Raw genomic sequence first — 16,172 nt, 5'->3', positions numbered from 1 at the left:
TCTGTGCCTTGTGCTGACAAATCTTAGATTTGTGAAAAATGTGTGTGTCCTTTCTTGTGAAAACTTTTGGCATGTTCTAAAATTGCTAATCTTTTTTAATTTTTTAACGTCATATTTTTGCTGTTGTTAAAGTATCACATTATCCGATAACTATTATCACCCTTTTTGTAGTATTGAACTAAATATGTTTTGTGCTTCATTAACATTTTAAAATAGCAAAAAATAGGTATGTCGTTAATTAAGTAAAATGTTATCAATAAGAATCTATCAAAGAATGGAAACGAAATTATAGTACCATAAAAACGAGTTTTGATTTTTAGAAAAATTCAACTAATTTGACTATTTACTAATAGTACGAGAGCTAGCAACGTCGGGAAAACAAGTATTTTAAAAAAGTTGGCTCTTAATAAAAAATATATCGTTTACTACGCTCTCTGGAACAGCATGCTGGAACGTCTGGCTGCCGGCTCTGGAACGTCTGGCTGCCGGTAAAAGTTGCGTTCCCTACTGCGCATTGAAAGAAGATCCTATATTTTTATTAGTCCTTTAAATTCTAGTATTCTATTCTATTAGTCCTTTAAATCCTTTATATTCTACTATTAAAGTATTAAATATTTGTGGTTTTTTTTAATCACCAGAATTATTTAATACTTTACTATCAGAATATAAACGAAAATAAAATAAAAAAGTCTTTGCCCTGACCCGGATTCGAACTCTGATCCTCGCTTGAAAGACGGAAACTCTACGCACTACGCTATGGATAATCTTTATGTTCTTTAATAGTTCTTGAGGGTCTAGATGTTTCACCAATATAAAATTTATCACATTCACATGTTATTTTGTATATTGCGTTTTTTGTTTGTTGTTCAGGGTTCATTGGTTTAGCGTGGGTTGAAATGGATCTAAGTGTAATTTGTGTTTTGAATGGTGTTCGTATATTATATTGATGATGGTCTAAGACACTCAAAGATGTTTCTCAGGACTTACGACCAAGAAAAATCAAACATTTTCCTTGATTGACGAACAATCTTCGGAAGAACAATTGTCAAGGGGTTTTTAACAGGACACTGTCTCCTGTACAGTACTGACACTTGAATTCATATTCTGTGAGTGCGCCGAGACGACAACCATTCGTGCCATATAAACATTGGTACGACTCAAGGACTGTATATTATATTCTAAAAGACTGTTCGATCGCGTCAAATCGCCGCTGTCGTAGTCGCCATGGAATGCTGCGTCACGCGCTGACCAGCCAGTGCGGCGGATGGTTATTCTAGCGGGACTAAATCTCAAGAGCAATGTTTGGGACTTAAAATCTAAGAACGTAGCAAATGGTCTAATATATAGCAACTATATGGTTAAATTTATTTATTTGTTAACAACTTAATTTATTAATAAATAAATACAAGATAATAAAACTATGATATTATTCGTACATGACACACAAAAACCGTATTGTAAACTATTGCCAAATACATAAAATTATGATATCAAAAAACTCTTTAGCAGTTTTTTTTAATCTTGTGACACCCTCTATAATTTATTTTAAAAAAATATATTTTATTTTGAAAATAATAAATAAAATAGATATTTTAATTTTAGTTTTAACACTCGGTAATTGTAAATTCATATATAGTAAGTATCTAAGACAATTTTTTAAACTCAGTGCCTTTTGATGGAGTTGTTTTGTTTTTATACTATCCGATTGAAATGAATCTTTTTGGGCATTCACCTGTTAAGCTTGAACTCCCTGTGACTGTGAAAAAAAAATGAAAGTTTGATATCTGCAGAACAAAGGCACCAAGGATTTTAACAAATAATATACTTACAGTAGAAAAGTACATACCTTTGGCAATCTTCAACATAATTTGGCTTTCTAATAAAATGTATAAGCACTTGTAAATATTTTGTTTTCGTATGATCTCTGCCTTGTTGAGCAGAAAACGACCAAATTTGGTTGATAAAAATGTATCGAAATACAAAGAATATTCATGCATTTTTGTATCAATTGGAATGTCTACTATTTATTCTTATCAGTACACATTTTTTGGCTTATTTCTAACCAAACGCTTTTGTCCCGCTAAATTTATCTTCCAACGCACTGTGCGCTCGTCCGTCAAATGCAAAAATAACTGTCACTGTCTAAAATATTTAGCGCCAACTTCAACTCGGTCAGTAGATGACGTAAACAAACTGACAGTGCAGGAAGATAGGAATCGAACTATCCTTATCTCTATAGTATCCTTGGGTACGACTGATATCGGAGATGAAAAACTATCATCTGTAAAATCGTCTGAGACAGTCTTAGATACTAGTTTTTGTAAAAGGCCTGGGACTGTATGATGAGTTATAACTCAAGAAAGGGGGACACAGTAGATCTGTAAGGTTGCGATGATTAACCCCTCTCCCATTCATTCTACATTCTACATTCTCTACATTATTGATGATAAGTAAAAAGTATAATTATTATTAATTCTAAAATTATTCGAGGTTTATGTTGGCATTTTAGTGAATCTTTGATCGAAAAAGTACAGAAATACGGTTAGTTGCGTCAGATTTTAGTTGTGATAGTTATTTTTTAATTATCACAATACATGGTACCTAATTAAAAACATTTTGTTATTATATTGTCCCAGTTGCATTCCAAACATCTCGGGTGTGCAGTAAAATTTTATTTTCCTGTATTCTTTTCTAATGTAACTTTGTAACAACCTAAGGAACATATATGTGACTTATTTGCATACGCTGTACACATTATGACCAGGGGCGTTACAAAGTTTCCATTTCTGGGTTTTTATTTTTTTAATGCATATTTGTATGTAGAGTTGGAAAAATTTTACTAATTAATCAACTGATGAATTTATCTACTAAATTACATTGAATACATATAATTAAAATATATCATAGTTGTATGAAAGATACTGATTCATTATTGAGTAATCGCCCTCAACAAGCGAGCCAGTGCAAATGGGAATCTATAAATGGATTTCTGGGCCAGAAATGCTTACAAACCACCTAAAAAAAAATAATGATTAAAAGTTTCCCATATCATTGAACACTATACAGGGTGGTGACAATTTCGATGCTCAACATTGGCATCTCAGAAAGTACGATAGATACGAAATCGGTTAAATGGGACAAAAGTTGCGTAATTAGAAGTTTGACAAACACCTATGAAAAAAACCCCGGTATCTTGATTAGTTTCGGATTTATGTAAAAAAAAATGAAAATAATGCGTTTATTTTAAGAGAATATCTTCAGAACTATTGTATCTATTGCAACGTAAGTTGGTAGTTTTATAATTTTTGACCCCGGCCAATTAAACGCCGTTTTCAGAAAATTTCTAAGCCTACTAGATTTATGAAAAAAATTTATGAATTATTGAAATATATAAATTCGGAAAGTTCTAGTCGTAAAATAAGTCGCAAGTGTTGTGTAAGTGATTCTAATGTAGGGAAAATTATCAAAAAACATAAATATCGCAATAATATAATTTTTTTCTATTAAATGTACCCAGAATTTGTAAATAAAGATTCAACCGTCTCTAATATTTATCTAGAAAAAAGGGGGCTCTCTTGAACACCTTCCTGAAACCATTTGCAAAATTGTAATCTTCTCTCGTGATCACCAGCATGTAAAAAATTGAAATGTTTTTATGCCAAAAGTTCAACAGAAACTGTTTTATCATCATTTTTTCGAAGAAAAGTTTATAAAAAATTCCCAAATTTATCATTTCAGTCAAATAACTATCTACTCAAAATGTTTATTTTTTGTCAATAATTACATGTATTGACTATTTCTATTCCAAGTGTCTTGAGAAACGGTTGCGCGTAGCGATTTTTACCAAGAGACATTTTTTACGTAAAAAATCACGAAAATGTATATTTTTTCACTCAGTAGTTTCACAAGGTAGTTTTTTATTACTTTTCAAAACAGTTAAAACACATGTAGGTGGCGCTTTCTACAAATCGGAGTCATATTGACATCAAAATCAAATTTTTTATGTCAAAAAACTCCCAGACATCAATTTTCATCCAAATATTGACGTTACTCCACAAATTATTTGAAAAAATCGAGATAAAAATGAAACACCCTGTATTTCCGAAACTAAGCATTTTATGATACACATTCATACGGACTTTTTTTACTTATTTTTATCTGCAGAATATATATATGCTGCCGAAGTTTCCGGAATTTAGTTCGGACCACCCCGTATATTTCATTTCAATGCCAATGTCTTAATTTTTAGTCATTGTTTATATAAGACGATAAAATGGAATTTTACCGACGAAATTTTATCGTCGATTAATTCGGGAATTGAATTAATTTCGGGAGACGATAATGCAATTTTATCGTCGTGTATAAAACAATTTTTTCCATAGCGAGTTACGTTTTAAAAAATATTCAGAAATTATTATTTCAAGGAAATTATACGAGTAGAAAAAATATTGTGCTGGGTTGGCCTTGGTTTCTATGTAATTTGACAAATAAATAAATCTGTCTCTTTAGTTGTCAGTTTTGAGTCAATATTTTTTAATTCTCTTTCGTGTCGATTGCTGATTGAATTGGGTCCAGAAATGGCTCAAAACGAAATAAGTAAATTACCAACTGAGATTCAGGCTGAGGCGACAAACGCCATATCCAAACTACTTCGTTATACCTACCTCGAAATACCCGATGTGTGGTACCAAATTATTCGTAAAAAATATTTTTTTCAAATACGCTTGTTCCGTTTCAAAAAATTGAGATATGGTTAAACACGATTTGGGCATTTTTAACCGGCCAGGACAAGACACGAAACATTACATTAGATGATTAAATCTATTTTTTCCAAAGCTTTTGATCAAGTTGGAACACGAACAATGAAGTCCGGAAATCTTTTAGTTTTAATACTGAGTCATTATATCTACCACATTCAAAGTTACTCAATACCATTTAGTCATCTTTACTCGCTTGTTTTTGAGTATCTGCTATCTGCCTAACTGCTTAACCTTTAACCTGCCGCGCTTATTCTAGTACTTGCATATATAAGCAGTAACCTCACCAATCATCATCGTTCTTATAAAAATAGCAAGCTCTTATATATTTACTCGTACTCGTAAAAATACTTACTAAAAATACCTAGAATTGTAGGTATTTCTTCAAGTAGTCGATCATGAAGATTTCTATTTTTATATTGAGGCAATTTTGCATTCCACAGTGCAGATATTGCCTGTATTTCGGCGATTAGCACCTCTGCGTGCTATGACAACCACTGAACCATAGCACTGAACGCTAGAAATCTAGCCGAAAAACAATTCAGATTGAACTCGACGCTTGACGCTCAGCGAACGCTAACGCAACGCCGAACGCGACGCTTTCTGTCTGAACGGTCTAATTTAAGTTAAAGGAATTGATTCCATATCGTGGCAACGCGGACGCGACGCGGCGCTCGACGCTCTCAGCCTGAATGTACCTTTAATCCAACGGAGACCAATTTGTTGGTGGTGATTTACTAATAAAAAAGTCTAATGCTGGAAGTACACATTCGCCTCGTCTCGGCCTCGGGTCGTCTCGGCGAGTGTGTACTTGCATACGAGTAGAAAAAATATTGTGCTGGGTTGGCCTTGGTTTCTATGTAATTTGACAAATAAATAAATCTGTCTCTTTAGTTGTCAGTTTTGAGTCAATATTTTTTAATTCTCTTTCGTGTCGATTGCTGATTGAATTGGGTCCAGAAATGGCTCAAAACGAAATAAGTAAATTACCAACTGATATTCAGGCTGAGGCGACAAACGTCATATCCAAACTACTCCCATTTAAATCCTGAATAACTAATGAATAGGAATAAATTTTCAAAAATAGAAGCAATTAAAAAACGTGCGAGAAGAAATAAATTTTTTAACCTATCCTCGCTGTTAAAGTATCATTTAATCTACCCTTGCGGTTAAAGTACTATTTTATCTACCTACTATTTTTGATAGATATAAGGCAATTTTAACAGTTGCTATGGAAAAAAATCAAAAGTTGATTATATTTGCAGTCATTTATTGGATGTTGATGTAGTTCCTTATCATGCTGGCACAGATATACTTTATATCTACAAGTTTACTATAAATTTACTCTCATTTCTCTAAAAAAAATTCAGAAGTCATATTATGCCCGTCTATAATACATTCTGCGACGTCACTGATTATGGCCCTTTGCGTGTAGACGTTATTAAGGTGTAGCAAATTACGTTGAGTTACAAATGGCAACTGTAAAGTCGGACATTTTAAAGCTACAGTAAAAATGAAAGATAAACGTAGGTTTTTCTTTGATTAAAAGTTTCTTTGCTAAAGGTGCAGTTTTCATTTATTATTATTTTTTATCTTGGGAAATCTAAAAGATCTAAACCATAGGTCTTAACTGATTATAATGGGGTGGTAATGTATAGTTCATATCAAATAAACTTTTAGTCACGTGATTAAGCTTGACAGCTTGTGTTTTCGCCATAATCTTATCAAAATATTTCAGGAAACAAAAATAAATTAATTATAAATATATAAACAGTTATTACCTATTTACATCAACAAAACTCACCTTCTTAATGCAACTTAAGGAACATTAAAGGCCATTACTACTGCTTTCCCGTTCAAAATATTCTAATAAAGTTGCGATGAGTTTTTTACGGCTATATTGTACACTTTGCACTAAAAGAGGTTCTAAAAAGAACAATGTTCGACTGAAAGGTCTACTGGTAAACATTTTCAAGCTTACAGAAGTATCACAACACAGTTTATTTAAACGAAAACCGCGTAATACAAAACTAAAGTGTCAAAACGAATGACAATGTGAGGAAATAAATAAATAGATATGGCAACTTGACATTTTTTACAGCACAGCTACCACCTGAATACCCAGCGCGAGATTTAAATTCCAGTTAGTCAGTCCGGCGCCGAATATGTCTATGTATCAAATATATGTTTGCTTACATATATTCTATAGATATCTTTTTTTTTCTTAAACCTTTATTTAAATAGGTTTGGCCCACAAATCACCAACATATCGAAAAAAAGTATTAAGAAAAATTAAACTAACCCTAGAGAAAAATCATTATCCAACAAAATTGATTGAAAAAAGTTTTAAACAAAGAATTCATAAATTTTATAACACATTAACAACAAAAAAAGAGAGACACTATCTAACACAAAATTTATAGGTTTGCCTTACACAGAAGGGTTATTAGAAAAAATACAATACACATTAAAAAAGTACAACATCCAAATTGCCCACAAAGCACATAGAACATTATCAAGCGTATTTACACCATTTTTACACCCAAAGTAAAATACCTAACAACAAAGATTCAATATAGTGTATGGAATTCCATGTCTAAATTGTGAAAAGATATATATTGGGAACACATCCCAATATACATTTCGAATAGAATTAATGGACACAAATACAACAAAAACGCCCCTACAGCCCTACACAAACATGAATATAACACCAACCACGAGTTCGACTTTAAACATTTCAAAATATTAGATTAAGAAAGTCATCAGAATAAATTAAACATCAAGGAAATTATTCATATAGCGAGCCTAACCTAACAGAGAGGGTATTCAAAACCTGAGTAAAATATACATAAACTTTATAAACTAACGCAACACGCAACATTCATATACCCAGTACTTTTCAACCGACCCTCGTATCGCTATACAGAAAGAAACGCAGGACAAACAATAAAAAATTATACACAAAGAAACACAATATCACGATTAATAGAATTCAACGGCCGAAACAACATCTGAGGTACGTGCTCTGCTACAATTTATATCATTTAATTCAGATCATTTAAAAAAAACTTGTTAAGTACACGAGTCGTCAGAGTCCGCCTTTACAATATGTAATTAAGTTTTGGTCACCATTTTGTCAAGAAAATTGCAAATTTATAAACTGTGATGTGTGCGGAAGTTTTTTAAGTCGTTCGTTCTCAAAAATTACCACAAAATATAATAGCGTTGCAAATATAGTAAAATGTTCATAATATAATAATAATTACGTACACAGGAAGTTCAGTCACCAGGGACATGCATATATGTACGTTATATTATATTGTGTTTGCTCTATGCCAAGTTTTAAAAGTCATTTACAAGTTTTAAGTATTTCTTTGTTAGTTTCTAGTTAAAACCATTTCCATTTCTTATTACTTTCAAATTATCTGGAGGATCTACCCATTCATAACTGCGCGTATCTTATTTCTCCTAAATCCCTACCTATTGTTATTAAAAGCTCATTAAATCGACTAAAATACACCCGAACAATTAATTACGGTTTAGACGTTAAGCGCCCCTAATCCCGAGGGATACTAACTAGTTCAAAATTCATCCCACTTATTAAATTCGGGGTCGCAGAGGATCATCGGGAAGATCCCGTAATCCCCTTCCGGGAACCGTCGACCCCTGTCAGAAGTAAACATATCGAAATAGGTCACAGAGGCGTAGATCTACAGGGTGTATACTGGATTTATTTTATTTTTGTATTTTTATCATAATATATTAAAATTTAGGTTGATTTGTGCAAAAAAATGCAATCGGTAAAATCGGATTATTTGTTTTTTAATTATTTTTTGAATACGACTTTGCTTATTACTCTTAATTCGTAGTTTTTTATACATTATTAGGAGTTTAGTTATATTCAGAACGTAGAAATTAGTGGCCCATTTGTTATTATTTGTTCTGTACAAGGTTACCATTTTGGTTGAAATCATACGTTATCTCCGTTATTAGTAAAGATAGGAGGATGTGGTTTGCACAAACCTGTCCCAATTTTTTTTTTAAATGGAAGATGATGTAAACAATATTTTCATAGCCCTTCTCGTTTCTGAAACAGGGTCTCTTCGAAAATTTTGCAATTTGGTGCAGCCCCGTATCTGCGTTATTATGAATGATATCGAGAAGGTGAAAACCGAGGTGAAAACTGATTCTTGTAGAACTTTTTACGTAAAATATAGTGGCGTAGTCTGTTTTGGCGGGTTGGCTACCTCCGCAGCTGTGCTAGACGAAGCCCACAATCCTGGGCGACTCTAGTTCTAGGCTGCAAATTGGGGCCTTAGGCTCCCGTTTGCTCCTTTTGTTTTTTATCATCCTTTTTTTTCATCTACTAGGTTGCAGACGGTGCCTCGTGCATCGTTTGCTTCCTGGTTTATATTTTTTCGAATCGTTATCATCCCTTGCTGATTCCTTACCGTACTGATGATGATGGAAGGCAGTTACATTAGTGTACACTGATGTAGGTGTGGTTGTTGTGTGTGAGTGTGAATGTCTACAATAGTATACACTGGTGTATACGGTTACGAGTTTGTTGAGGGCTTGCCGACTAATTTTTTCCTTCTGTTTTTATATATTCCCCTCACTATTTCAATTTTTATTTTGTTTTGGCTTCGGCTAAGGGTATTGCGGCGGGTTGCTGTTGGCTACCTTCGCAGCTGTGCTAGATGAAGCCCACAATCCTGGGCGACTCTAGTTCTAGCCTACAAATTGGGGCTTTAGGCTCCCGTTTGCTCCTTTTGTTTTTCATCATCCTTTTTTTTTTTCATCTACTAGGTTGCAGACGGTGCCTTGTGCATCGTTTGCTTCCTGGTTTTTATTTTTTGGGATCGTTTTTTTTTCATTCATCGCTTGCTGATTCCTTACCGTACTGATGATGCTGGAAGGCAGTCACAATAGTGTACACTGATGTAGGTGTGGTTGTTGTGTGTGAGTGTGAATGTCTACAATAGTGTACATTGGTGTATACGGTTACGAGTTTTTTGAGGGCTTGCCGACTAATTTTTTCCATCTTCTCAAAAATATCACTCTATATTTATTTTCCCTATTTACTGCAATATTTAAAAAATATATATCATTTTCTTATTAGTAAAGTAGGCTGTGATAAATAACAAAAAAATCAAAATGGTATTTACTGAAACAGTCATAACACATATTAAAATTTTATTTGGGATTGATATATTTTACTTCTGAACTGTTACCACTGAAAATATTTTTTTATAACGGAATGGCTTTGCAGATATCTAAAAGATTGCATTATTAAAGCATTTTCCAGGTGTTCTACATTGTTGAATTTGTCACGATACATTTCATATTTCAAAAATCCCCAAAATCAGAAATCGAGAACGGACAAATCCGGGAATCAGGAAGACCATCATATGGGTCCATTGGTTACAATTCATTGATTTGATAAATAATAATTTAACAAAATTCTAATACATATTTTCAAAGTTGTGATGGGGGAGCTCCATCTTTCTGAAAGCATATTTCGCGTAAATTAGTTAAAAGAATATCAAAAAGTTCCGGTACGATAGCTTCCACGATTTACAGATAGCGGTATAGAGAGTTAAGTTTTCCTAATATATAAAGAATTTATTAGTGGCTTCCAAAATAAAACAAGAGGCAGATGCAGTATACTTTTAATAAATCTTTAGTATCTTTTATTATCAAATGGCCTACTAATAAATAATATGATCTTTTAATATATTTTTTTTTAAATATTGCAGTGCATAGTAAAATAGTAAAAATAAATATAGAGTGATATATATTTTTGATTATGACAAGTCAGATCATAAAATTTATAAATATACAGGGTGTTCCATTTAAGAAAACATAACTTCAGTTCACATGTTTAAAAATTTTCTTTTCGTAGAATAACAAGACTACGCCACTATTCTACGTAAAAAGTTCCACAATAAACAGTTTTCACCTTCTCGATACCTTTAACAATAACAAAGATACAGGGGATGTATCAAATTGCATAATTTTCAAAAAGACGCTGTAGCTCAGAAACGAAGAGGGCTATGAAAATTTTGTTTACGGCATCTTCCGTTTGGCAAAAAAGTGGGCCAGATTTGTGCATACCGCACCCTTCTATCTTCAGGAATAACGAAGATACCGTATCATTTCAACTAAAATGGGACACCCTGTAAGTTTTATACTAGTAACATTATAAATGTTGGAAGGTTGGACGTAGTATTTCTTTTTTTTTCAATTTGTTAATTAAAGTGACTTTCCGTATGACTTTCCGACGTATTGAAGGGTGACGAGGTTATACGTCTGGGGTTTAAATACTACCAGGTAATAGAAAATAGTTGCTGTGGGGTAAGACACCGGTATTTTCTAGTTGCTGCACGCAAGGTATTTGTTTAAGCCCTCGCATACGTCGGCTATTTTTATCATAATCAACCGTAATGGATGTTTTGTAGTAAAATACTATTTTTACTAGAATTTAGGCTAATATAGTCAAGAAATGAGATTGTATTTCCTTACCTTTTTATTATCGAGTATATCGTAAGATTGAGATGTGGTTGTAATACAGGGTGAGTCTTAAATAAGTGCATATATTTTTAGGGGTAATATATTTCGACCCCAGAAACATGTCTATGATTTTTTTCCGCAAAAATATATGTTGAAAATCTTTATTTTCTTTTAAATTTTCCTGTATATTTCAGAAAACATTTTAGAGCTGCCTAAGAAATTATACTGTGAAAAAATTTGTGGTGAACAAATTTTTTCACAGTATAATTTCTTAATTCTTATATTACCGTGGTTAACGGCTTTACTCTATGGTTACGACCCTAAATGAGATGTATAGACAGAAAGAATCCTCTGGTTCGCATTTTTTTTTAAATAAATCAGTTTTTGAAACTTGAATAACTGGGTTATTTTGGACTTGGAAACGGTAAAGAGAAAATAAGTTTCTTTTATCGAGATTCACCGGCCCTGAAAAAGACTCACACTGTATAAAAACTTTAATTTTTTAAACATATGATTTTATATTGCATCAATATAAAACAGGTGATGGTTAAGAAATTGTTCTTTCTGTATGTATCTAGTGGTAACACGAAGTTAACAGATTTCTTATGAAATATTGATGACATATATCGGGTCTCAAAAGCTCACCCCTATAACTTTTTTATTTTATCAGATAAAAATGAGATTTGGTATGTTAGTATATGAAATAAATTAGGATTAATTGACGTATTCCATTGTTTTTGGTCACTTCCTGTTTCACCGGAAATTACTAAATCTTTTGACTTTTAAATGGCACCCTCGGTATGTTTTTACTTTACTAGATAGAAAAGGACACTCTGAATAGAATGACATATCATTATTATGTCAACTTTTGACATTTTATCATATGGCTTATTTGAAATTGTAACAAGCGGGTCATAACGACAATTTGACTCGAAATACCCGATGTGTGGTACCAAATTATTCGTAAAAAATATTTTTTTCAAATACGCTTGTTCCGTTTCAAAAAATTGAGATATGGTTAAACACGATTTGGGCATTTTTAACCGGCCAGGACAAGACACGAAACATTACATTAGATGATTAAATCTATTTTTCCAAAGCTTCTTGATCAAAAGTTGGAACACGAACAATGGAAGTCCGAAATTCTTTTAGTTTTAATACTGAGTCATTATATCTACCACATTCAAAGTTACTCAATACCATTTAGTCATCTTTACTCGCTTGTTTTTGAGTATCTGCTATCTGCCTAACTGCTTAACCTTTAACCTGCCGCGCTTATTCTAGTACTTGCATATATAAGCAGTAACCTCACCAATCATCATTGTTTTTATAAAAATAGCAAGCTCTTATATATTTACTCGTACTCGTAAAAATACTTACTAAAAAATACCTAGAATTGTAGGTATTTCTTCAAGTAGTCGATCATGAAGATTTCTATTTTTATATTGAGGCAATTTTGCATTCCACAGTGCAGATATTGCCTGTATTTCGGCGATTAGCACCTCTGCGTGCTTGTCCTCAGATGCTATGATAACCACTGAACCATAGCACTGAACGCTAGAAATCTAGCCGAAAAACAATTCAGATTGAACTCGACGCTTGACGCTCAGCGAACGCTAGCGCAACGCCGAACGCGACGCTTTCTGTCTCAACGGTCTAATTTAAGTTAAAGGAATTGATTCCATATCGTGGCGACGCGTACGCGACGCAAACGCGACGCGACGCTCGACGCTCTCAGCCTGAATGTACCTTTAATCCAACGGAGACCAATTTGTCGGTGGTGATTTACTAATAAAAAAGTCTAATGCTGGAAGTACACATTCGCCTCGTCTCGGCCTCGGGTCGTCTCGGCCTCGGGTCGTCTCGGCGAGTGTGTACTTGCACCATAACAGGCAGGAAAGGCTTGACAGGAGGCTTTAATGGAGCTCAGAGGTTAGAACCACACTTGTTACATAAAATAAGCGAATTTCTAAGTAGTTATGCAAAATCTATAATAAATATCTTAAGATTTTCGAACCTACCATCGGCTGTAATTTACCTTGTATCATAATAAATATTAACTGTTTAACATTTAGTGGATTATGATTTTATTTCTAGCGCTTGTTAACCATATTTTTGTTTGTTGCAGCTACCGGCCTGACCCCAGTGGGGTCCCTGGCCGGATCTCCAGGCCCTCCGCTTCAGTCTCTCGACTTACTAGAAGAAATGGGGCTGTCGAATGTCTCGTGGCCGGGGGTCTCTATGGCCCCCGGAAAACTTAAAGGCAAACCGGCTTATTTATTAGAAGGTAAGTTTACATCTTAGAAATATCTACATAAGCATAAACGTAAACTAAAATAAAACATTTGCTTGCATTCAGCTGCATAAAGAAAAAGACAACTTTACAGAATTTTTTATAAACTTTGAAAAAGGCAGCAACACTGTTGTTGTACAATATATTGAAGGATAAGAAAGACTACAGTATATATTATATCGAGCTAGAACGAGAAACTTTCAGTTATTCGTGTCAATGTTTTCTTATGAATCAAACTTATTGATGATTTACAGCTAACTGTATCATTTCAAAGGTAGAATATAGAAGAGAAGAAATAAACAAAGCTATTTTGTAAGCTGCTTCAGATCTTTACTGCCAATAATGCATACAGACTTTTGTCTAAACTTGTGTGCGAGCTAAATGAAATATCTATTAATTTTGACGTTTATTCGACGAGGAATTGATGACGTCGGCGTCTCGATTCGCTTTCCAAGTCCGTCACTAAAAGGGCATTAAAATCTCTCGAGATATTTTCTTTCAATTACCTCCCTTTCTTTGACTAGTAAAAGTTCAGAGTGACGAACAGACATTTGCTTTTTCATTTAATGAAAAACTAATTGGTATTAATGTGTAGCACAGAAAGTTTTTTTCTATACAGTTATTCTTACAAAACCCATTTAAATTAAAAGTTTCTTTGAATGTGATAAACTACTAGATTCAGTAGGCCTGCATGAATTGACCTATGCATGTGAAACCTGGACACTTAAAAAAGACATTATAAGAAAACTGCAGGTCGCACAACGCTCAATGGAACGGAATATGCTGGGAATAACCAAGAAAGACCGTAAGAGAATAGAGTGGATAAGACAAATGGCCCGCAGGTAATAGATCATCTACAAAATCACATCTCTCAAGTGGCAGTACGCTTGGTAAGAAGGGCGGACAACACATGGGTCACAAAAATTACAGCATGGTATCCACAAGGAATTAAGAGACCTAGAGGAACAAACATACCTGAGATGGAACCATGATATTAGGAAATTGGCAGAGATAACTTGGGCCCGCATAGCCAACAATAGACAACATGGGCCCAACTACGTCGTCTATTGAAATAACAAAACGTCTTTTAAATGTATGACTTAACAAACATAAAAAACATACGCAAAGAAGATGTGTGGTCTAAGCACTATATAACATAAAATGATCAGAAGCCCGGGTTGTCTGCAAGGAACCAGGTCTTTTGGTGTTTCTAAAAATACTATTATTGTAAAAACATAGTGTTATTTTTATCACATCTCACGAGTTCTCGTTTTATTTTTTGTATTTTATTTTCAAAACTATCGGTTTTAGCAAAATCGTCTGCAAACAATAGAGGAAGCGATTTGAGAATATTTGATCGAAAGATTTGTCGACAGGATGATTGATTATTTCCTTGTGAGGGAGATACACCGATCTTCCATCAACGGACTATTTTCTTTAGTAGTTTATTAAACATGCTTTTTTTCCAGCGAAAAATCTGTTAATATTTGATGAGTTATACAATTATAGCAATTTATATCAAGTTGAATAATTCTAGTAGTATTGTTGAAAGTTTCATTATATAACACATTTTCCAACCAGTCATTTATTTGACAGCATTTGCGTAATTTCAAGATCTCCATACAAAAACCGAAAAACAGTGTTAAATAAATAAATGTGTCCAAATAGATCATTTTTAAATAAACCCCAGAAACACCTACCTCTATGAGGTTTATTTTGTAAAAAAAATCGAAAATTTTACCTTATAAGATTCACCTTATATGTATACTTTAGTTAGCAAATTAGTTACTAGTACTAGTAACTCACTGACACAAATCGTTCTATGATATCTCCCTATTCAACCATTTCCAATTATGATAGCCTCCCCTATTCAAATACTTAAATGACCAGAAAGTGCAAATCTCAAAAACAAACCCGTTTTGTAAAGTACTTCAAAAATTATTTTAAGCATACTAAAATTCTTAGTTTACTTTTTACTTTCTACAATGAAATTTAGAGAGCGTATTAGAGCTTTTTCTAAACAAAACATTTCATGAATGAGAATCAGATGAATTTGAAACGAAAGGGAAAATATAGAAGAAAAAAATATATAAAATCTGCACAGCATTTCTACATATTTTTATGACCAATAACACATAAAAAGTTTTGCCTGAACTTATGTGGAGTTAAATGAAATATCTATTAATCTTGACATTTATTGGACAATAAATTGATGGCTCCAGAAGATCTCCCTTTCTTTTAACGATTTGATCTCTCACTAAAAAAGCATTAAATCTTTCTGGAGTTATTATATTTCAATTATTTCTTTCAGACCATGATCAGGAAAAAGTTAAGAGTGATGACCTAGGATTTGTTTTTCCTTAGAGGAAATATTAAAAAATTAAAATTACTAAAGTGAAAAAAAATTAAGTAAAAAAGATTAACTAAAAATTGATACTAATGAAAGATGACTTTTTCATTTTTCTAGATTTTATTAAAATATCAAGTAATTTTGAAGTGCCAAGAAATGAAATATTGGGTAATAATTACTATTTCATTTTACATTCAAAATATTATATACCGGGTGCGTTTCAAAAGTGGCTTATCCCTAAAACTTTTTTATTGTT

General features: G+C 33.0%; 1 protein-coding gene across 1 annotated transcript in view; it reads left to right on the top strand.

Annotated features, from left to right (window-relative positions):
* Positions 1–16,172, top strand: part of LOC115890485 (protein kinase C-binding protein NELL1-like) — a 167,808-nt gene that overhangs the window by 57,158 nt on the left and 94,478 nt on the right. Inside the window, exon 3 of the mRNA XM_030910724.1 lies at positions 13,402–13,560. Within this exon, the coding sequence (XP_030766584.1) occupies positions 13,402–13,560 (159 nt within the window). The remainder of the gene's footprint in view (positions 1–13,401; positions 13,561–16,172) is intronic.

This window comes from Sitophilus oryzae, unplaced genomic scaffold (assembly GCF_002938485.1).
Source record: "Sitophilus oryzae breed Bouriz unplaced genomic scaffold, Soryzae_2.0 scaffold_866_pilon_pilon, whole genome shotgun sequence".
NCBI lineage: Eukaryota > Metazoa > Arthropoda > Insecta > Coleoptera > Curculionidae > Sitophilus > Sitophilus oryzae.
This window is presented reverse-complemented; position numbering and strand designations above follow the sequence as displayed.